We start from the raw sequence: 24,816 nt of genomic DNA on the forward strand, positions 1-24,816 counted from the left end.
TGTGGCTTATATAAAGAATACTTTATGGTTTAAATTTGGCAAATCATTCTACTATGGCCTTGGGGAACAGACAATTTAGTTTGGGTATACAAAAAATCCTGTGTCTGAAAAAGCAGGACTGACCTGGGGTGAAAGGCCATTGCCAATGGCAGGGTTCATAGGATTTGAAGGCCCGGATGGAGGCACAAAGCTGTCTGTATAGCTGGAAAAGCCATGCCTTGTGCTTGGGAGGCAGTACGCAGAGCTACTTTCTGGGTTGGATGGCAGGCTGCTTTGGTGCACAGTGCTTGGTGGCAGAGGCTGAGGTCTGTGGACTGTACTGCTTGGGTCTGACACAGCTGCAAGGAAGAGGGAATACATTTTGCAAATCGTCCACATTTTCATGCAAATTTCTACAATGAGAAAGCTTACTCAAGAAAACAATAAACCAGGCCAGGTAATAATATTTAATGCTATTCAGTTCATATGCCATGCCTTGGCCTTCAATGTTCCCCCTCATCATCTCACACTTCAGCTGTCTTCCTCATAGCCTGGTTCAGGAAAACCCCAGTTCTGTGTTATTTTGAAAGCAGGTAAACTATGGGTTTAGCAAACAAGAAAGTGAAGGAGTGAATCAATGAATGCAAGGAGAAGAGAAAGCACATAAGCTCAAAGCAAGGTCCCAATGGCAAAACCATGGCTTATATGTTTAAAATGAGCCATTTAAAGAAACTCGTCTAACACAGCAACAGAAAGTTCCAACAGACAGTTCCACTAACTTCTAGAAAGAAACTGAGAAGCAGTTGTCACTCATATATTCAATGAATATTTTTGCTCAGGCACACACACCTTGATGTGGACTAATCCATTGTGATACATTTTTAAAAGCTAACTACACTGATAAAACAGAATCTGGCTGCTTTATTTAACTTCTTCCTATTCATGCCATTCAAGGGCTTACACATACTGTGTTATAAATTAAAAGTAAGGTTTTAACTAAGGGGACCAATCAAATCAGCTATATATTGGTTTTCAGAAGCTAGATGGATTGTTGGTCTGACTTGATATAAGTTGGCTTCCTAGGTTTCTATAATGAAAATATCTCTTAAGAAGTTGTGTTAATATTTTTAATACTGCACAGGGATAGAAAACAACTGAAAATACCAGTTTAAAGAATGTCCTGTTTCCTACTGTACCTTGTGGAATAGAAGTGGGCTGGTAGGAAGATTCTGATAGCTGGTACGTTGGCAGAGTTGGCATGGCACTGGGTGGGAATCCACCTGGGATCAAGTGATTGAAAGCCATCAGTTGATTGGCCCCAGCTTGCTTCCTCCATCTAGCTCGACGATTACTAAACCACACCTACAAATGGTTGGAAGGGGAAAGAGGCATTTGAGATGGTGCTACAATCAATTTTACGTCCATTCAGCGTTCGCCAAACCACTTGGCACAATAAACTAGGCACAGTGGTACATGCCCTCATTAACTGGATTACTATAATACACAGTCGCTACATTGAGCTGCCACTAATGAGCCTAAGAAAGATCCAACAGATGCAAAATGCAGCAACTCATGGGAAAGTAGATGGCCACAAATATTGCATCTACAGTATTTTAGAACAGCTGCACAGGCTACCAAAACATTTATGGGTAAAATTCAAAGTGCTGGTTATTATAGCCAAGCCCTCAGTGGCTTTTGCTGAGGATGTCTAAAGGACAACTTCCTCCCATAACCAAAGATGAGAGAAGCCCCTCTGTGCATCCTGTTGTGAGCTAATGTCAAACCTAACATGCCAGGATGTGTTGGAAGGCCTTATCTGTGGTAGCACCCCTTTTTAGCAACCACTGCAAGCTTTTCATCAGCCTTCATTTCATTGCTGATGGGTGGCTTTATCTTCCATGCTGTCTCTTTTTCTGGGCTTATCCTCACTTCCCCTTGTTCCGCTGCTTTCCCCTGGGAAAAACCACTCTTTAGCGCTCAATTGGAGCAAACAGCAATTCAAGTTTCCCCCAGATTTCCATTTGTTCAGACCTATCACTAAAGAGTAAGCTTTTCCTTGGAAAGGAGTGGGACAAGGGGGAAACCACTCAGATCCATGCATGACACAAGCAGAAATGTGGATAAGCTCTCTTATTTGAAATTGTTCCAACTCATTTGTTGTGTTTATTTCATTGGATTGTTTGGAATGAAATTAGTCACCATGAGTGCTCTCTTATAGGAAAATGTGCACTATCAGATACTTTAATAAATTAAGGGCTCCTCCAAATAACCCATTTATTGGCCATTCATCCTGAATTGCTTGGATAAAGACTATGTCTGGTCTTTACTGACCATTTGCTTGCAAGGCATGTACATGTCTTTCTGTTAATCATTTGTTCAACCCACACTTTTCAGTGCATTCCTCCATCAGTTTCTTCATGGAAATCACCCCCCTTCAGCTGCTATTTGCCCCAGATGTGCTGCTTGCAGTGAACAGCTACCTGTCTACCCACCTTGTTTTCATGGGGCTTGAAGTCATAGCAATATAATTCTTGAGAGCAAACTATCCACACCTAGACCACATCAAGACTTCTGCCTGAAACGCTGCAGAGTCAGGGTAGACAATACTGAGCTAGATGGAACAAGGACCTGACTCTGTTTAAGTAGGGTTGCCTTTTTGTTCTTTTTAGTTTTGCCCAAAGTTGTTGAGCTATTTTAAAGGAAAATCAGACTTCTGACATGGGTTGCCATACGTCCAGATTTTCCTGGGCTACTTTTTTGGGTTTTTTGTGATTTCCACTCAGACACAGCTTCCAGCTGCAGTATTTCAGCTATGTCTGGGAAATTATGGACATATTGCAACCCTAGTTTAAGGTCATTCATGTCCCCTTCTCAAATTTGACCATTCATGTACCCTTATCAAATTTATGATAGGTAGCGGGTGGGATAAAAAATTTGGAACTTCTAGGCTTGCTTCAGGGATTCTCCTGACCACCTCCAGTCCTACCATCACCATTTTGTTAGTTATGGGAGCAGAACTCCATGATCCAGACATTGTGCAGAGTATGAATCAATAAGCTCTGCAAACAAACAAAGAGCTCCAAAGCTTTACTGCAAACTGTCTTTAAACTTGTTACAAAAAAAAGTTGTTAATGCAAATCAACACATTGTTCTTAAACAACTAGCAATGTCATCCAATTTTCTTTTACTTGTTAATATAGAGATAGAGTGAGATACAGATCCAGAGAGAGATTCAAATAAGCAAATTGCTTCTTTAGTGTGCTGGTAGCTTCTGAGACCCAGATTGCCAGGGATGAGTCATCAATTAGCATAAAGACTGACTCAAAGGCTCCACCCTTTTGTTTGCAGCTTTAGCTGCAGAAGCACCTTTTTGCCTTTGCTATAGCTATATTCTGCAAGTGCAAACCTCCACTAAATTTCATATACTAGGCACACAAGCATAGCATTTTATGCACACTGAGCTTATAACTTTTTATAACTTCTGTTTTTAAAAATACCGCTTTTCATTTGCGCAAAAGCAGGCAGGAGAATTTAAAGGCCGATTGCAAGGAAGCAGAGAGCGGGCGTGGTGAAGTGTCTGCTTTGCATGCTAAAGATCCCAGGTTCAATCTCCGGCCTCTCCAGGCAAGTCTGGGAGAGATGCCTGCTTGAAATCATGGAGAGCTGCTGACAGTCAGACCATATTGAGCTAGAGATGGGTCAGCGGTCTGACTTAGCCTAAGGCAGCCTGCTATCTTCCTAAATGAATGTGAGCAGCTAACAAAGCAGAGAGAGAGAGAGAAATTGATAGGGTTTACAGGGGGTGGCTTTCACTACAGGACAAAAGAGCAGCAGAAAGGTGTCCAGGAGACACAAACTCGCCTTATCCTCTCAGCCATCCCTAGGCTAGGTCTGCATACATATTTCAACCCTTTAGACTGCAACCCTATACAGTGGTGCCTCGGGTTACGAACTTAATTCATTCCAGAGGTCTGTTCTTAACCTGAAACCATTCTTAACCTGAGGCGTTGAAATATACTCAGAGTCAAGTGTGAACTTAATGCTCTTTCAGCTTATAGTAGCAAGGAATGAATCTTTCCCCAAAACGTCTGCTATATATACATTATTTACACAATGGGCCCCATGTGATTGGCTAATTCCGGGCTACTCCTGTAGGCCAATCAGGTCGTTGAATCACTTCCATCTGAAGCTGGATTGGGGGGCTCCTGCGGACCAATCAGACTGCTGCATTCTGGATCCTATTGTTCTAAGATTCAGCTCAGTACAGTTGTACCTTGGGTTACGTACACTCCGGGTTACATACTTTTCGGGTTATGAACTCCAATAACCCAGAAGCGCAACCCGAAATGCACGTGACGCATGGATGCGCAGAAGCGTTCTGCGCAGTTCCCGCATGCGCAAACCGCTACTTCCAGGTTTTTAGCGCGCTTATTCAGGTTGCGTACTTTTCGGGTTATAAAGTGTAACCGATAACCAATTATGTATGCAACCCGGGGTACCACTGTACATAACAGGTGTGCTTTCGCTAATGGGGCCACCGGCTGCTGCTGCACCACCGGCATGCGATTTCCGTTCTCATCCTGGGGCAAAGTTCGCAACCCGAGGTACTACTTCCGGGTTAGCGGAGTATGTAACCTGAAGTGTTTGTAACCTGAAGCGTTTGTAACCAGAGGTACCACTGTACCTATTTACCTGGGATTAAGCCATGCTCAACTCAATGGAATTTCTGAATGGACTTGTATAGGATTGCAATGTTAGTTTTTGCCAATATATTGCTTATATTAGCTATGTATATATTTGCCAACACACACACATCTAAAAATGATATACACATCATGCAGAACGAAATGAGATGCGTTTCACTGTAGCTGTGTCATAATGGAGGCAGCAAAAGATAGACACATACAGAGAGAACAACACAATGTATCGTTTATATCCAGATAATCCAGATGTATCCAGATAACGGTGGATTCATTATCTGGGGAACCGGGTTCACGTCTCCGCTCCTCCACATGCAGCTGCTGGGTGACCTTGGGCTAGTCACACTTCTCTGAAGTCTCTCAGCCCCACTCACCTCACAGAGTGTTTGTTGTGGGGGAGGAAGGGAAAGGAGAATGTTAGCCGCTTTGAGACTCCTTCGGGTAGTGAAAAGCGGGATATCAAATCCAAACTCTTCTTCTTCTTCATTCATATCCACCTTTTCTCCAGGCTAAAGAAAGTGTCCACAGTTTCCCCGCTCCCATGTCATCCTCGCAGCAACCCTGAGGTGTTAATTTAGTGGAGAGACGGCCACTGGCCCAAGGTCACACAGTGCACTTCATGGATTGGTGGGGATCTGAACCCTGATCTCCCAGGTCCTAGTCCAACACTCTAACCACTACAGCCCCATGTATTTCCCATCATCTCCTTTGCGGTGTTGTTGCAGTAGCAGACCTTCCTGGTTTTCTTCTTGTCCCTTAACTGAGGTTCTGCCTCTACTTCCTCTTAAATTCATATCCTTCCATCTTTGAACTCCCCATCCCATACCAGTCCTCTCTCTCCCACTCCCCCCCCTTTCCTTTCCTTCATGGCCACTGAAACTAACCAAAAAACACATAAATATTTCTGATGTACAGCAGTGCAGCAAAGGGAATACATTCTCTGGCTTAAATTAGACGTGTCTTTATCAATGTGCCATTCTTTTGATTTGATACGTATTTGGCATTCATCCTTGTAAAGCCCAGACTCTTTAGAAGAAACTATCCTCTATTGTCTTTCTGAATTCCCTTTTCAAACATTTTGCCTATTTGAATAAGAGATCTCGTTGCCTTAAAAGCACATTGGAAACTCTCTGTTTAGGATAAGGCAGTTGAACTGTCAAGGCCAATTTCGCTATGGCAAGCCTTGAGGAAGAACTGCAGCTTTGAAAGGATACCCAGCCAGCGTCAAGGAAATAGGATGTTGCCTTGTTCGGTTACAAACTACTTAAGGGGAAAATGATAACAAAAAAGGCAAGACGTAAATATTAGGAATCAGAGATGGGAAAGGTCTACAAGGTCATCCAGTCGAATCCTTGCCAGAGCTGAACATACTTGACTGATTTGTCCAATTTAATTTGAAGTGCCTCAAGTGATAGTCTGTACTTTCTCCCACAAGAGACTATACTGTGGCCTGATAGGATTAATTGTTAAGAAAATATATCTGTGTAATAAGACTTCACTTTATCATGTATCTTTAGGCTACAAAGAAATATTTCCCCACAAAGGCTCATAGATCTCTAATACCAAAATTATTTTTCAGTTGGGAAGCTTTGACTGCATCTACATTGGCTAGCACCTAAACTAAGCTTTTCTGAAAAGTCCTTCAAAACCCCACCTCCAGCTATTCTGCAGCAATTATCAAGAAAAGAAATTGCATTAAAAATTCTCAGAGGGAAGGAAAAAAAATAGGTGAAATTCTCATGGGTGGGGTGCAGGGTTTTTGTTGCACTTGCCTTCCTTTGATGTAATTAATGGATTTTGTGACTGTCCTTTTATTTTACAAATCATCTCCCTAGTGGTCTGCATTCTGCAGCCTCCCTAGGTGCCTACACTTCCTTAAAAAAGAACCCATAACACCCTTGGCTGGGCTTTGCTGTAAGCCCAGAAGAATGGGGAGGCTGCCTCCTATACACCTGGTAGATGTTCATTGTTCTCTCTCTCTTATTTAAGTGAAGTCTTAAATAAACAGACATTATTCTCTGAGGTAACATTCCTTCAACTGTCAGGGGAAACTACCCAATATGGCTTCTATTTAGCCCTTAAAGTAAAATTTATCTCTACCTCTGTTAATATAAAGGACTGACTAGTTGCTGTTTATCCCTGTTTTCCATGTACCAAGACACTATGTGTTTTTTTAATGATATAGATAGGACTGAGCAACAGTGGGTCACTTTATTTCCAGAGATGGGGATTCTGCCATTATCTTTCTCCACATGAGGTGGTAGTTAAACTTGATACCAGAGGAGCTTCTTAAAACAGCCCAATCTGAATATCTGCTGACCCTTCTGATGTCCCTGAATAACAACTCCCATCGTCCCTGAGAATTGGCCATGTTGGCTGGGGCTGATGGGAGGTGAAGTCCAACAACACCTGGAGGGCCACAGATTCTCCATCCCTGATATACGCTCATCTATTATGATGGTATAAAGCCATTTGGGTGTTTCTTTTGATAAATTCCTTGCAGTCCTCCTCCAGTTCCATCTCCTGGTAGACGTGGGACATGTCAAACTTGCTGACATAGTGACCTCCTCTAAGTACTTCAGACTGGTTCTCTGTACACAGAATGTAGTAATTGGAGGCTTGATGTATTGTGACTTCATAATTCCATTAATGTGGATGGTTCCATCTGAAGTAGCTATTGGTACTATGGATATTGCCCAGTCCGAAAGCTCTACTGAGATAGTTACAGGTAGGTAGCCGTGTTGGTCTGCCATAGTCGAAACAAAATAAAAAAATAAAAACATTCCTTCTAGTAGCACCTTAGAGACCAACTAAGTTTGTTATTGGTATGAGCTTTCGTGTGCATGCACAGTGAAAGGAATTTTTTTATTTTTTACTTTGTTTCGACTATGGCAGACCAAAACAGCTACCTACCTGTAACTAGAACCATGGAAGGCACCACATTGAGCCGCATGAAATGAAAGTCCATCAACCTCACCAAGAAACTTGCACAGGTACAGACTGACATCTTCTTTCTGACGGTATCTGAAGAAGTGTGCATGCACACGAAAGCTCATACCAATAACAAAGTTGGTCTCTAAGGTGCTACTGGAAGGAATTTTTTTATTTTTTATTTTGTTTCTACTTAGATAATTATCTTTCTTTTCCCAAATGTCGAATTTCACCACAGCCTATGTAACAGGTCTAGCTTTAAAATATTTTGGCTTGTCCTTTGCTAGATTATCCTTGTTTTGTTTGTGTGTGTGTGTGTGTGTGTGTGTGTGTCTTTGTTTTTTGTTTTGCTTCAAGTCTCCTTTATGTTACATGATCCTCCTTGACACTCTTCAGGATGAGCACCCAAGACTGTGTGTAAACTTGGTCACACTGCCTAACAACATACATATTTCTTTCCAGCCTATTCTAGCTCTTCCAGCCAGTTCTGACAAATAGGTTTGGGCATTAATTGTCCTATGTATTTTATGGAGATGCACATGGATTCCATCATTGGCACACTTTCCCCATTATAGATCTACATGTGCACTTTAGACTGTGTGGACTCAGACCACTCATAGCTCAGCATTAGAACATAGAGCACATCAATTGCATGACTAAGTTCCCTGGAATCCAAGTAGGGCTGATTCCAGAATATTAAGATCTGTGGATATTAAGATCTGCTTTCCCCGATCTGCTATCTTATTTTTACCATAAAATAGTGTCCCAATCTTTCAGCATGTTGCTATTATCATTTGGGGTCTCAAAAACCCATGGTATATGGAGTAACTTCTTGTATCAAGCTCCTTTTCGTTCTTTCTTTCTTACAGCTTGATTAAGACTGGACATGAACTGAAATGAACTGCTAAGAAGAGACTAAGGGTGGAGCTCTACTTTATCCCATAATAATATATACACAGTGGCACTCAGCCTAACCATAGATGTCGAGAAGCAGTGATTGCTAGAATGACAAAACTCAGAACAATCTCCCTGGAGCCCTCTGCGTCAGTTATGTAAAAGATGGCCTAACTTTAGCAAGTATTCACAACTTGGGCCACTTAAACTCCTGTTCATCTTTAATTCCCAGAAGGTTCCCCCGCCCCCGCCCCGGTATTTTAATCATTGATTGACTGAGGTTTCTCTCCCCCCCCCATGTTGTTCTAAGCAAAAAGTCCATATGTTCAACATAGTAGGGAATTTGCTGGGCTGTAGATCACAGAAGTGAGTATGAGACAAGATGCGTCTCAAGGGAACCCAAGGAAGCCATAAGGAATGTAAAAAGTCACAGGGTTAAAGCCACATTAAGACAGCTGTTATGTTAATGAGACTTCTGCTTTTCTTGCAACTGTGGGTCACTGCTTTAAAAAAATATGAACATTCATTGTTGCCTTTAAAGCTCACAGGCCCCAAAATTGCATCTAAAGAAATTAAAGAGTTTACTTCTGATTAACTGAGTTTTTATAAAATCTTCAAATAGTGATACAGCACCCATATTCAGTTCCATTTCCTTTTTGTGGGGGGGGGGGAGAAATCACCCGTTTTTGTATCATTTGTTTTTTAACCAATCGCTTTTTCAATAATGGAATCTATTTCAAAACAGTAGCTCATATCTACTTTATATTATCCTCCACAACCCATTAATATAGTAGTACAGCCTTTTCCTAGTCTTAAGTAGGAGAATTGTGAAAAGATGAGAAATGAACAAAACTAAATATTTTCTCTAGTCAAAATAAAATATAAAATAAAAAAATTCCTTCCAGTAGCACCTTAGAGACCAACTAAGTTGGTTCTTCAGTGTATCTGAGGAAGTGTGCATGCACACAAAAGCTCATACCAAGAACAAACTTACAGTAGTTGGTCTCTAAGGTGCTACTGGAAGGATTTTTTAAATTAATTTTTATTTTGTTTTGACTATGGCAGACCAACACGGTTACCTACCTATAACTGGAACTATTTTCTCTAGGTTATCAAATGTACTCAGCAGCAAAACTGTGAGGAAAATTGGGAGTCAGGCTTTGAAAAATCTCAACCATCTTTAGGTTTGACTTTTCAAAATGTTACCGGTATTTACAACTTCTCCACAGTTTTGATACGCAGAGTATGTTTTTGATTTCTGTTCTGTTTTCACTTTTTAGATTATTATCATTACGGAACATTCAGCTCTTACAAATTTCAAAATAATGAAATTTTCTCTTTTATTTGTATGGGCAAAATGATTGTTAACTGGTCAGAAACTTCTCTTTCCAATACTTTTGCAGGGTGACTTCAGGTCTCCCTTTTTGAATGAATTCTGCATGATCTGTGGTTGGAGGGCAGCACTCTTGGAGTTTTTTCCCCTCAAAATCACATCTGGGTTTTTTTTCCAAAAGCACACAACCTTGTTTTTCTTAAGCCTGTTTCACATTATATCTGGGACCCTGGACACAAAGGGGATGAAATTATTCATGTTCTTCCCATTCAATGTTGCTTTGTAATATAAATTGTATGGGTTTAGACTCTCTCCGTATGACTGGAAATCATGGCAAGGAAAACAATTGAACATCATGTGAACCCCATGAAATTACCTGCAATTTTCAAAATAACCTGAAGACCAAGGGGCTGAGTCAGTCACTCATCACATCCTACCTAGCCTTTCCATTAGTGGTAGTTTCCTGCCACTGGACAGCCTCCCACTGAGAATTATGCTTCCAGGAGGATTATGCATGCCTAATAGTGAACATAAGTGACCAATGGAACAAACCCTCAAATTAAAAGTGGCAGAATTCCTACCACTTTCCACTACTACCTTTGAAATAGCCTGATAATTCACTGTTCATATTTCATTCATTCATTTAAAATATATTTTATCCTGTTCTTCATCCAATAAAAAAAGACTTGCAGGATGGCTTGCAGTGATAAGACAATCCCTTCCCTACCCTACAGGTCTAAAAGACACAACACAAAAGGAAATAGAATTGGGAGGGAGGAGAAGGAGAAGGAGAAGGAAAAGGGAAAGGGAAAGGGAAAGGGAAAGGAAGCTGAGGAACTGTTTTGTTAGTTACAAACCAATAAACCTAGTTTCTTCACCCAGAAAACTGATTGATTTATATTATAAAACAGCAATAGTGTTTCTGTCTATACACCAAAGTGGCTGGAAATCTTAAAAAAACTTTCATTAAGGATATTCACCTGAACCCGAGCTTCAGTGAGTTTAGCTCTTTGTGCAAGTTCCTCTCGGGTGTATATATCAGGGTAGTGGGTCCTCTCAAAAGCTCTTTCCAGCTCCTCTAATTGTTCTGCAGTGAAGGTTGTTCTACTGCGGCGTTGCTTTCTCTTTAATGGCAGATCTGGTTCAGAATCTATGTCAGACCCTTCATCGGACTGTGGTGCTGAAGCTGGGAAGAAATAAAGAATTGAACAATTAACCTACGGCTAGAGAATGGGGGTAGGTGGGTGAGGGAAGAATCAAGAATTAAAGTAACAGGAGGGGACATTGAATACAAATGCTTTCTTGGAAGAAGCCAGGGTCGTCCTATGAACTAAACAGTCTTGAGAGAGAATGCTACAGCATATTTAATTCTAATGAATGAATAATTATCAGTATTTCCTTCAGTTAATCTAGTCCCTTTTTGCCTTTTGAAATATCTGTAGGCAGATACCAATTTGCTTGCCTGCATTATTTCTTCAAATATATTCAGCACTGTTTTCCCAATGACCGTGGATATGTGAAATCAAAAGCCATGCAGTGTCGCGTTTCTGTAACTGGTCAAGTAAAATCACAAGGCCTTGATCTCAAAACAGGTAAAGAACAATGTTCATTAATTTAAATGTTCAAACTGCTCTTCCAGTTAATTAAAAGGGTGGTGGGTTTCTATGGTTTTGCCATGACTGGTAGAGACCACACTTAGCAGATACTGATGGAGGATAAATTCATCAATTTCCATTTCTTTCCATTTTCCCAATACATCACATTTTCACAACAGTTTGCATTAATAGAAAAAGTCCACATGGAAATTTGTCAGCGTTGAATGTGCACATTTCTCCTAATATGAACATTTTGTGTGCAATTTTGCCTAATATACACATTTTCTAGCATTTTCCCTAATAAAATGTATTTTATCTTCACTGGCATGTGCATTTTGGGGGCATACTTTCCTCAAATACATATATAGACATTGTTTGGCTGGAGAACTGCATCACAAAAATTTGGAGAAGAGATTCTTTCTAGCTGCATTCTGTTCTGTTGGTTATTTCAGGAAGTGTGAATTAGGGAGGCTTGCATCACAATGCAAACCAAACTGAATTTCTCTACCATCCATATTCTTATTCTTCATAATTTTATGCATTACCCACCCTTCATCTTAAGGTCCCAAGACACAACAATTTACAATACAGCATTAAAAACCATTTAAAACAAATGACAGCTACAACAGGTGTCAAAAGCCAAGGTATGGGCCCAGTACATCTTCAGCATTCACTGAAAACTGTATAATGAAGGTGCCGGTTGCACTCCCCTGTGGGGAGGGAATTCCACAATTTAGGAGCTGCTGAAGACAATGCCCTCTTCCCAGAAGAAAAGCCCCCTGAGTTTCTGAAGGCCATGGAACTGCCAAGAGGATCTGTAGGCAATGAAGTGGCCTTTGGTGCCTTGGGGTTACCTATTAGAGGAGTAAAGAGGTTCTGGTGGCTTATTAGTAACCAGTGAGTCAGAGATGCCCCAGCTGCCCCAGTAAATGTCACTTCTGACCTCCTCCTCCAATACAATAAACATGTAGAAAGGTAGAAACATGATTTAACAGCATGTCCTAAATAAGCAGCATTTACATATGGTACCTCTATATTCCACCCATGGGGAACATGGCTTCAGAAGGGCAATGTAAATAAGAAACACCACCTGGGGGAAGGAATTAAAAAGGGTATGATGGCCTTGATCTCTCTCTCACACACAGAGAGAGAGAGGGGGGAGATATTGCTATTTAAAATATTATATTTGGCTCAATTTTTCTGATATAGTGAATACACCAATGTAATCCTGTACAAGTGTAAGTCAGTGAGGCTTATTTCCAGGGAAATGGATACAGGAATGCAGCCCCCCCCTCCTCCTCCTTCATCTTCTTTCTTCTTTACTAAACCTCAAGACAGGAGGAAAGACCAGCGGAGGAGGAAGTTGGGGGCAGAGGTGAGTGGTGGGCATGCAGCAGCAGCAGGAGGGGGGGCAGCTGGTGGGCATGGAGCAGGGTGTCATTTTCTATTTTGCCTCTAGCATCAAAATGCCTTGGACCAGCACTGCCAACAACTCTCATAGCCGAGAGGAGGTTTGAACCCAGATCTCAGTCCAGTAAACTATCCATTTCACCACAGGGGCACATTCTGATTATTTGCTATACTGTGATAGAGGAGAAAGTTCATTACATTGTTGCTTTAGTTTATATTGCTGTTGTAACTTTTAAATTTCTCTATATCCTTTTTTTGTAGGAATGGAGTTTTAGGAGTTTCTGTAATGAATATATAAATAATCATTGCAGGAGAGGAAGCTGGGTTCAAGAGTAACCTTCAATCTCCAAATAAATACAAAAATACAGAGAGAGCGTTCCTCCCAGAGAAGTTAATAGCTGCTTCCAACTTGTTACAGAAGAGCTAAATAAATGGAAACAGAACGGATTCCAAATTGTGTGTTTTGGGAGAAAAGCATCTGGTCTATGAAACTCAGTCAAAACACAAGACGGGTAAAAGTCTCAACACTGAGCAAATGTAGGTTGTTCTTGGAGGCCTTAGCGCCTTTCCAGATGCTGTTTTTTTGTTAGCACAAGAATGTCACAGTTGTTACCATGGATCCAGGCATCTTTACCCATAGTAGATGGAGGGATTGTGTTTTCCTGTAATTCAACCTGATCTATACACACACAGCAAAAGCTATCACTAACTGTGTGTGTTATTTAATCATGCTAGCATCATGGGTAATGCCGCATGGCACCACTAGGGAAAAGAAATACACTTATTGCCTCCCCTCCCTCCAAAATATCAATTACTCATCAAATATGACATCTCTCCATCAGATATATCAGGTATGTCCAACAGGTAGATCGTGATCTACCGGTAGATCACTGGACATCAGTGGTAGATCACTGGCTCCCCACAAAGAAGCTCAGCAACTTTGCCCCCCCCCTAAAAAAGCTCTACATCTTTGCCCTGAAGCCCCCAAAGCAGGGCTTTCCTTCCTTAAAAAAGCTCAACTTTGACCTGAACCCCCCAAAATGTGGGTGGCTTTCCTTCCTAAAAAAGCTCAACAACCTTGACCTGAACCCCCCAAAAGGGGGTAGATCACAGTCAGTTTTTAACTCTGTGAGTAGATCGCAGTCTTTTGGAAGTTGGCCACCCCTGAGATATATATTGGAGAGAAAGACCTTGAGTAAGATAACAACTGCATTCTCTGGGCTAGAGGGTAGAGAATGATCATCTGAAAACTGCCTTAATACAAAATAATAGAGAATATATGACACTTTCTTTGGATGGATGTTGCCTTGGATACTACATGGAGTAGGACAGAGCTGAACTTCTGCATTGGTAACATTTCCTCTAATTTCACTGATACAAAATGTCTGTGGGAACAGTCCAGCCACTGCCAATCCTTTAGTCCCAAAAATTTCAGTGGAAGACATTTAAACACATGCTTAAATCTGTCCCATTGAGTCCTATTAGTCTTTAAAGTACTTACCTTTGGCTGGAATCCTAACCTTACACTTTTCAAAATGTTCACTGACACATACTCCTCCACCAGAGATCTTTGAATCCAAACTATCCCAAAGTAGATGAAAAGGGGAGGAGTGTAAACCAGTCTCCAAAAAGATCAAGTACAGAACAACAGTCAGATTCCACAGGATTACAAATTCCTTCTTAAAGAATGGGAGGAGAAAACCCATAAGCACCAAACGCCAGTGGAATAGCCATGAAGTTTAATTAAAGAAGGAATTACAGAATTATAGAGTGGTTCTTTGTCCCTTGAACCCTCACGACCTGTTTGGTGGCCCCGGGAAATACTTCATCCAAGTTAACACTCTTATACACAAAATCTTTGCACAATTTCATAGGGATTTGGTCACATGGAATTCTGTAATTATCAGTTCCCCAAGGAACATCATAAACAGACATGCCTAGGCGAAACACTGAAGAACAATAAATACACACAAACACCCATTCTGTTCATTGTTTGTCCTCTCAGTGGGATATTTCATTTGAATAATTAAAGGAGCAAAACATGACAACCATTTAAAAACCATATATTTATTACAAACGCAATACAGTGCTCTTTACAATTATCTGAAAATGGAGACTTTCCTCTCAAGAGCTGGAAGAGCACATGGCATCATTAGCAACGGGGTGCTCCCCTCTCGTTCTTTAATACCATAATGTTGAGTTATATTTTAAAGCACTTTCATCTAGCTGTGCATTGCTAGAAAACAGGGGGTGATTCAAATGTAGCATCAAATTTCAATTTAATTACACCTCTGGAGTCACACAGAGCTGGGTTTTCTACCAATTGCTAGCGGGTGGGGTCATACACAACTGAATGAGGCAATGCAATATTTTGCCTGCCCCACCCCACCCCCACCCCCGACCATAGCTGTCAACTTTTTCCTTTTTTTAAGGGAAATTCCCTTATTCCGAATAGGATTCCTCGCAAGAAAAGGGAAAAGTTGACAGCTATGCCCCCGACTAACTGCAGGATGATCTAAAGCTTGCACTATTTTTCATTCAACGCAGAAGATGCAGTGGCATGTTTTAAGATTGGACCTAATCCCTACCCATATTCTACTGTGTTTGTGAGTTAGGCTGCACATGATATTGGACGACACCATACATTTAAAGCATATTTAAAATACATTCCCCTACCCACAAGAAAACAAAGAACCCTAGGAATGATGGGTTGCTATAGGTACTGGGAATTTTAGCTCTGTGAGGGGTAAATGTCAGTTCTTTGAGAGAAACGTGTTGGGGTGGTGTCCTTTAAATGTATGGCATGTAAGCAAAACTAGTGACATGCACTGGATTGTAACTAAAGCTGCAACTTATCCAATAAAATGCAGCCTGCCTGGATCACACAAATTTGCTGTAGAGTACTGAATTTTAAAATTATGCTAACATTGTGGGTTAGTCGTGCAATGCAGCCACAGCGATACATTTCTAGGTCGCAAGGGAACTTATATTTTGAGAGTAATATATGAGAGTAATATTGTGGGGTAGGGTGTTTAAGAGCATACCATCAGGCCACATTGAGGCATCTGGCTCATTTTAGCTCCTTCCAATTATCCCCTGCACCCCTTGTTCACATAAAGGTAAAGGTAAAGGTACCCCTGACCATTAGGTACAGTCGTGGATGACTCTGGGTTTGCGGCACTTATCTTGCTCTATAGGTCGAGGGAGCCGACGTTTGTCCGCAGACAGCTTCCGGGTCATGTGGCCTGCATGACTAAGCCGCTTCTGGAGAACCAGAGCAGCACACGGAAATGCCGTTTACCTTCCCCGCTGGAGCATTACCTATTTATCTACTTGCACTTTGATGTGCTTTCGAACTGCTAGGTGGGCAGGAGCTGAGACCGAACAACGGGAGCTCATCCCATTGCGGGGATTCGAACTGCCAACCTTCTGATCAGCAAGCCCTAGGCTCAGTGGTTTAGACCACAGCGCCACCTGTGTCCCTACCCTTGTCCACGTACCATAAGCCAAATACACCTATTTTCCCTCGTCAGGCATTGGAAGGTGTATAGCAGGCCTGCTGTCTGCTCTCTGATCTGAAGTATCCTTTCTGTGGCAAAATCTACGTGACTGACCTCTACCGTGTTTACTTGGGTGCAAGGCAGGAGGAGGAGGAGGAGAAGAAGGAGTGCAAGGAAGGCCGATACCCCTCCTTGAGCTCATAGTAAATGACAAATGACACTTTCCCTTTTGTGAACTTTGGGATTTTTGTTGACTTATTTGGCAGCTTTTGTTGAGTCCTTAGAAATGGCCTGTGGCCGAGGCCTATTCTGCCAATTTCCACGCTCCATCTGTGGTATCCATCAACAGGGCCTTTTACCCTCATTCAGGGTTCTGACACCTGCCTAGCAGGATGCAGGAGACAACAAAGAAAACTGAAGTGGATGAGAAGGGGGGAGATTGTGTGGATTTTTTTTTTAAGATGTGGTTGAAATAGATGCTCTGTAGGGGTTAATCCATGTCTCTTCAGTCCAGAGACTTCAGCACCTGGAAGCTCCCTTTCAATTATTTTTTTTATCTCCTCTAGGAAAGGCAGGGGAGTTTTAAAATGTTAAATACATGACCTTAACATTAAAATAAAATTAAAAAAATCTGAGGGGGGGGGAAATCTGTTTAGCCATTTCAGGAGCTTCCCAGTAAATCACAATTGTACACACGGCACAGAGTGAAATGTTGTTCTTAGATCCTTGTTTGCTTTAACCAAAAGGCTTCAGCAGCTGCTATTTTAACTGGGGGGGGGGGGGGTTAAGGGAGTCCTTTATTGTCAGCGGAGGATGTGGGAAAACGTCTCAAGGAAAACATAGTGCCTCTCTCCTTCACTTCGATTTGTTTTCCCCAAGCATTTCCATTTAAGGAAACATTCCCATTGGAATCTTAGACATAATTAAGAATTTAGACCCAGCTACTCCCCACAGCTTCCTTCCAGCACAGGCAGAGTTTCTTCTACTTTTCTATTCTCTCTCTCTCTCTCTCTCTCTCTCTCTCTCTCTCTCTCTCTCTCTCTCCATCTCCCCCTCCTCCCACCAGTAATACTGTGCAGTTCCTCTCCTCCCTCCTTTTGAATACTCAGCTTCACAGCAGGGGGTCATTAGAAAGAAAATAAACCCCTGCCAGGTCTGGGCTAATCAAAATGGTACAAATAAATTCTGACACTTAGCAACTCCCCAAGTGCTCACAACCCTGGGAGGAGTGTACAGATTACTTATGAATATGCTAGGCAGCAGGAGACAAGTTCAGAAGGTCTAATGTCAGTACGCAGCCACCTGTGCATGGAGTAAAGTGCCCCACGTGCATTATTGCAGATTTGTTTAAGATAAGGACCTACAAACTCAGAGTGTAATACCCAGCACACACTTTAATGTAAGGGAATAGCTTGGGCCTTTTGAGTGGCTCTTGAAGTTGTCCCATCCAATACCTGTATAATAGTCGTTTAAATAGTCATGAAATGTTGGGATTAATCACTGAAATCTTTCATGCATTTGGCTTCTAAAAATTGGCAATCCTGGTTTTTGTTTTGTTTTTTAATTCTCTGCTGCTAAAGACTTAGTATCATCATAATAACCATTGAATTGTACTGGCATTATGTGTTTTATTTTACACCACCCTGGGCAGTTTTTATCGAAAAGGCAATCTACAATAAAACAAGGGTGGGCCAGAGGATCCACTCAAGATCACAAATGGCTCCTGGCCAATTTCTATTGGACGACTTGCCAACAGTGAGTTGTTCTAATTCTGCCACAGAATGCAGGACTGGGACTTTGCGGAGGTCCAGTAAGACATAAAGTCATCCTCATCAAAATACTGTCACATTTTGTTTTCCCATTTAAACTGAATTTACCATTTCTGTTAAGGAAAAAAACAACCCTGTGGAAACAATAAATCTGTATTAAACGCAAAGGGTAAATATGGGGTTGACACTTGGATGAGAACAATGCCATGTGGATCAGATTCAGCTGAGGACCAAGCCAACCCAAGTCAGCTATCTGGAGGGATCTGGGTATCAAACAAGTTGGATGGCCCAGAGCAATTTGGGCTGCCAATGGGCAGGGAGGAGACTTTCTTAAACAATAACAAAACAACAACAGGAAATTGCTGACCCCGCTCAGATACAACTAAGGGCCAAGCTAGATGAAATGTCAACTCCATATCTGTGCCATTGAGTGCAACATTTTTTAAAAAACAAAACGAAACACCAAGCTGCCAGCCTGGGACCCAATTTGGATCAGGATACTAGCTTGGGGGTGGTGGTGGAGAGTTGTAAGGAGGCCTTTAATCATTTGCTCCTTGTTGTGGTCCTGATTCAAATCAGGGGGGGGCAGCAATTTGTAATAAATTTAGTAGTAGTAGTAATGTAGGGAAAACCCATCCATCTTCAGCATTCAACACCTTCTTAACAGAGGAAATTCCTATCATGCTTACACTGCCCTAAGATTGTATGTCATGTCCACAGCCAGCTACAACACACTACTTATTTCCTCCTTAAACTAGAGAAGCTTAAGAATCTCCCAGAAGGAAACATCTGGCAGCACTTTACATCCCATCCAGTGCTTTTTTCTAGAAAAATAGGTGCTGGTACTCACCATGAAATTGTTACAGTAAGTGCCACACTTTTTAACAACACAAAAGAGGTGTTGGTACTGTGTACCCTTGAGTACCCCCTGAAAAAAGCACTGACCCCATCCCACATGAAGGCAGGTTGCAACCAATATCCAACTCTGTACCTGACAAAGCAGTTCTGCTACTATCATTACACAACTACTACTTGAATTCATGAACTATACCTGCAGATCCATAGTACTGCAAAGGTTATACATGGCAATAGTCTAATCATTTAACACTAGACTCAGATCAATGTTTCCTGGCTAGTTATTTTCAGACACCACTTGTAGACCTTGGGAAAGGGATGGAGAATCTTGGCCCTCCTTATGTTGTTGGACTAGTGGGAAATCATTCATGTCAGGTCTTCATTTCTTTCCATCCCAGCATAAACCTGAGTCTTTCCTATTCTACCACTTATACTAATTTTCTAGATACCACTATTTATAGAAAGAAGCAACAGCACACCTTCAGACCTCCTTATATAGGAAACGGATTGATACACACATCACCAATGCTGGCAGTTCCCATTCTGACCACATCAAAAAAATCTATTGCTTTCAGCCCAGTCTTACTTTGCAGCTGCTTTTGATTAAATTTGCTTGATCATGAGCAGTTTGAAACAGGCTCTCTTAAATCTTAAGTACCAGTATCTTCCTAGTGTTGCTGATTACCAAGTGAATACCCAGAACAGAATACTTGCAGCATAAACCACACAAGCTACCGGTACATATCTGGTAAAACCTCTGGTTATTACCTACAACACATAATTCAGGATACTGCAACATATCATAAGGGAACTGCAACTTATATTTGAGAATGAGCCAAACCTCCAAAAAGCCATAGAAGGCAGTCCACTGCTTGTGTATAGAAAGTCACCTATACTGAACTACTACTTACCAGTGGCAAGTACAACTCCCTGAGGTCACAACAAAGCATAACGTCTTGCTGCGGACCTACCGGTAAATGCCAATGATGTCCTCTTATCAACATATAAGTAATGGCCTCTGTCCAGTATACCTAAAGGAGCATCTCCACTCCCATCGTTCTGCCCGGACACTGAGGCCAGTGCCGAGGGCCTTGACTGTGAGAAGTGAAGTTACAGGGAACCGGCAAAGGGCACCTGCCCTGTGGAATGCCCTCCCACCAGATATCAAAGGAAAAAACAACTACCAGACTTTTAGAAGACATCTGAATGCAGCCCTGTTTAGGGAAGCTTTTAAAATCTGAAGGACTACTGTATTTTAATATTTTGTTGGAAGCTGCCCAGAGTGGCTGGGGAAACCCAGCCAAATGGGCAGGGTATAAATAAATAATAATAATAATAATAATAATTATTATTATTATTATTATTATTATTATCATTACACCATGTGTAGATGAAATAGTACCATCTGTCACATTCATGGCACTTATACCTGCATAACCCAGGTGTGTTGGCTGGAATTAAAACCTCTGCTATAGATGTGATCATGTATCTAATATTGCTTGTATTTTTGTTCCATATTAAATACAAATGATTGTTTATCCAACTCAACAATAACAGGTCTGGACTCACACCCATGGTGCTTCGGAGATAGAGTTTCAATGTTTCAAAAGAACTCCACCCAGCTTGTCTCCAAACTCCCAGTAGTCAAGTTTTTCAGTCCTGTTTTGACAATTCTTATTTTTCTTTCTGCTGAAGCATTACAAGCTGGATGGAAGTGTTAATAGAATGTTAATATGGTAATATTCTATAATTATTGGTTTATAAAATATGCCCCATTTACCACGATCAAGGCTATGAGCATACCATGTATGGTAAAGGTCTATTGTTTTTCACAGCTCACTGCTGTGATGGTTGGATTTACGGAATGCGCTTCCAGCCAGGGGTGCCAACTTGAATAAAATATTGGGGGAGGCAGGTAAGCCCTGCCCTGCATAATCTATCACATGATGTGATGCATGCTCACCATTTGAATGGCAATGCTAATCAACTTGGGGGGGTTGCCCCCCTCAAATATTTTATTGGGGGGTATAGACCTCTTGGCCCCTAGGAGTTGGCTCTTATGTTTTGAAGACTCATCTACTGCTGTCCCACAGTTGTCTTGTACAGTGCTGTGGATGAAGATGTCCCAGCACTAGAGTCTGTGGATGTTCTTGACACTGGAGACAGTTCTAATCTGCACTTTCCAAGACTGCTTTATCCACCAAACATAGCTGCAAGTCAAAACCTACACCAGTTCAGTTTCTAGATGTGATCATGCAGTTCCGCCAGAATATGCTATCATATTTTGGGGGCATAACTTCAGGCTCTGCTTCAAGTAGAACTATGGGGGGGGGGAAATATGCTGAAGGCAGAATGTGGGTCTGAATGGTAGAACAAGACTTCTTAAACTACTGGTCCTACCAAGGGATGGGTGCCATTTACACTCCACTCTGGTCAACAAATGACTTGGGCCAACACTGAAAGGACCCATTTTCTATGCTTCCCATGCTTAGTCCTGTATTCCTGGCCCAAAGTAAGCCCTTTTCCTTGATTCTGTTTCAACTTCTCTGTAGTGTGAGTTACATCACATGGGAAAGAATAAGATCTATCTCATATTCATAATCTGGAAAGCCTTCATTGGGATATGATCAAGGTTTTCAACATGCTCAGGACCATCAACAGATGATGATGACTCAGATGGATGGAGTCTAAGTGAACCCTTGTTTTTTGTATTGTGATGTGTCCAATGTCAAAACACAATATTGCTGTTGTATCGCTGCCATAATTGGCACTGAAGGATTGAGGCATTTAAATTTAGAAGATCTTTGTGGAATTTATTAATCTCAAACATCAGGAACTCTATTTCCTCTTGAAAAACTACTGCCACTGAAGTTTCCCTAAAAAGCAGGGGACGGACAGACATATAAATATGACTAGGGCTGTTATTCCTAAGTATACTTAGGAAACAAGGTTCACATAAGTTAATGGAGGATGTCCCTCTTAAGCAGAAGCTGCAGTGAGGACGAGAGGAAGAGGAAGCCCTGTTGCATGAGCAGATGCCCACTTTCAGTATTTACATTTTGCAGTTAATATGTCTCTCTATACTGTATTTGTACTGGTCCATCATCATGTGCCAATGGACTGTGCATGCTCCAGGGTGAGGGAAGCCTGGAAGGAAGGGTGAACAAGTGGGGTGGCAGGGTAAGCAAGTGAACCAAGCTTATGGTGGGTGGCTTAAAGCAGGTGAGTGAGCTGGGCTTGCAGCAGCGGGGGCAAGTGAGAGAAGTGGGGGCAGAGTGGGTGAGCAACAGTGTGTGCAAGTGAGTGTGTAGGGCTTCTGGCATGAGGTTGAAATGGGCACATCAGATGGACTTGGGGCAGTGGGTGGATTGGTGCTGCAGTGGCAGGGGCAAACAGGCAGGGCTGGGGTTGGCAAAGGAGCTACTTTTGCAGTGGTTGAGCAAAAGGAGTGTTGTGGGGGCACAGGCTGGGGCAGAGTGGGTAAGTCTTGTGTCATGTTCAGTGGGTGGTGGCACAGGGGCATGGATGAATGTATAAGGGGGAGTGGCTTAAGGGAGGGGAGCTTGGCGGGGGAGGGGCTTTGATGAGAAGTCCTTGGAGGAGGGGAGGAGGCTTGGTGGAAAGGAGCTTTGAGGAGAGGGGGTTGACAAATGAAGCAACATTGCCCAGTTAACATAAATTGATGGAAAATTGGCCTACACTGTTCTTTTAAACTGTCACACTGTAACAGCCTTTAACAGTCTGAGGCTGAAGGGCACTGAGGGTGGAAGGGACTGCATCTTGTTATTTTTAGAAAGTACCCCCTTTTTATATCAGTTTAAAGATTTAACTAAAAAATGGCAATTTCCCTCGATTTCATACTTAGGAGAAAGAACATGAAATCATTTTGCTTTTATATAGCATCTCAAATCTCAGACCGTATTTCAGAATAAAATAGTGGTGATGTGCAAATAATTTGCTCCAGAAGCTATTTAATCAAAGTAGCCAGAATTATGTGTAATACATATCAGTGACACTAAATTTGTTTCCCTCCAAACACTTTAGCTTAATGAATAGGGATTTGGCTGGAAACAATGTGAACCCTTTGTAAGTATAAGCATCAATTTGCTAGTTGTTTCTTACAAAAATCACTACCACTGTCCCAAGCAAAAGTAACTCTCTCTGAACAACCTTAAATGAAGCTCCCTTTTTCTCCTTCAAAAAGGACTTACTTGCAACATTCTAAATGTTTTAATATGCCACTGACTATGTTTTCTTGGAGAGAAGGAAGCTTAAGAGGTTTGGAAATGTGTTGCTTTTAATTAAATACCATGATTAATAATTATTCACTTATCAGTACCTTCAAGAATAAGTCTGGTTATTGAAAGCTCTACACTTTGGCCTAAAAGAAAATACAATTAAATGGGAAGAGTAATGGGTGACTTAGTTGTAAATGTTATTTCTGGAGAAGAGGCCTTTAACCAATAAACATCATATGCTGCAATGTACAGGGAAACGGTGGCTGGGGCAAGAGTGATTTTTTTATTATTATTATTATTTACAATTGCCAAGAGACTGGCTATTATTCCCCATATGTGCCACAAACGCTGCCCTTATCATCGGCCGGCCATCGTGACCGTTGGGAGCTGTTAATGAACTGGGTAATTGAGCTGCTGACATGTGTTACCAAAACAAAACAATAGGAAGAAGAGACAAATGAACATTTTATTTGCCAATCAGAGTGGGCTCTGCTTTTCAGAGGTCTGCGGCTAAGTAAGTGACTGAATACATCAAGCAGTACATTGAAAGCAAGCAGATGCGCACACAATAATGGTTAACTGACAGCTTACGGCCCATCTGCGCGTTAACATTTTGTTAAAGAAATTACTTGACTTGCTAAAGAGGCCAATCATACAGCTGCCCAAAGCACAGCAGTGGAAGAGATAAATCATTAGCTAAACCATTTCATGGTTAAAATGACTGTGCATATTAACAGTTATGCGGGGACATTTGGTCAGGAGGTTTAAGGCAGCTACAATGTACCATTTTTTTAAAAAAAATAGTCGCTTGTGGATTAGAAATTAGAACAGCAGCACAACGCAAAACAGTTTAACTTAGCTGACAACGAGACCACTCACATTATTGTCTTTGGATCGCCACGCGAAGCATGTCGATTTTTTAATATTTATTTTTGAATTGTTATGAGTTTGCACTGAACCACATTAATGGTTTGCCGAAATGCTAGTTTTTGCTTTACTTATGGGGTTTTTTACATGATTATTATTAACTGGATTTCTTATATTGGTAGAACTGTTGCTTGCTAAATTGTAATGCTTCGTAACTGTCGAGAGCTGCCTTGAGCGCAACATTGTTGTTGGAAATGGTGCATCAAAAAATATCAGTTCAAGTACTGAAATCATATGCAAAGGTAAAAACTAAAAACTAAACAGTTTCACCTAATATTCTGGGTCAACAATCAGCTAGCGTGCACTTTATTCACATGGCAGAGATCATCAAAAGAAAGACATTCTGTTTTAGATAAAAGAGCTGTGGAAGAAGTCTGCTCAGCGACGGAACAGAATTCTGAACAAAAAGAAAACATAACTGCAAGATTCTAATAATTTCTCACCCTCTCAGCAATCCACAGGCTGTTTCTGTCTGAATGCTTTGCTACACATTTTATACAGTGAGGACCAAGTGCCAATAACGAACAGATTTATTTATTTATTGTCCTTAATAACCCAATGTGTTTCTGTTATTCAAAAAAATTCTGAAGTTAGCTTATATAATATTTTTTATAAAAAAAACCCAATAACATCTTGACAATCAAAATAATGATAAGTTAAAGGAGATAACAATAAAAATAATAAT

The 24,816-nt window shown here is 41.3% G+C and overlaps 1 protein-coding gene across 1 annotated transcript in view; it reads right to left on the reverse strand.

Annotated features, from left to right (window-relative positions):
* LOC117046375 (paired box protein Pax-3) overlaps positions 1-24,816 on the reverse strand; it is a 117,489-nt gene that overhangs the window by 19,729 nt on the left and 72,944 nt on the right. The window contains exons 5-7 of the mRNA XM_033148174.1: positions 10,818-11,023; positions 1,176-1,341; positions 124-338 (exon numbers count right to left, since the gene is read on the reverse strand). Coding sequence (XP_033004065.1) covers positions 124-338; positions 1,176-1,341; positions 10,818-11,023 — 587 coding nt within the window. The remainder of the gene's footprint in view (positions 1-123; positions 339-1,175; positions 1,342-10,817; positions 11,024-24,816) is intronic.

Source organism: Lacerta agilis, chromosome 5 (genome assembly GCF_009819535.1).
Source record: "Lacerta agilis isolate rLacAgi1 chromosome 5, rLacAgi1.pri, whole genome shotgun sequence".
NCBI classification, from domain to species: Eukaryota; Metazoa; Chordata; class Lepidosauria; order Squamata; family Lacertidae; genus Lacerta; species Lacerta agilis.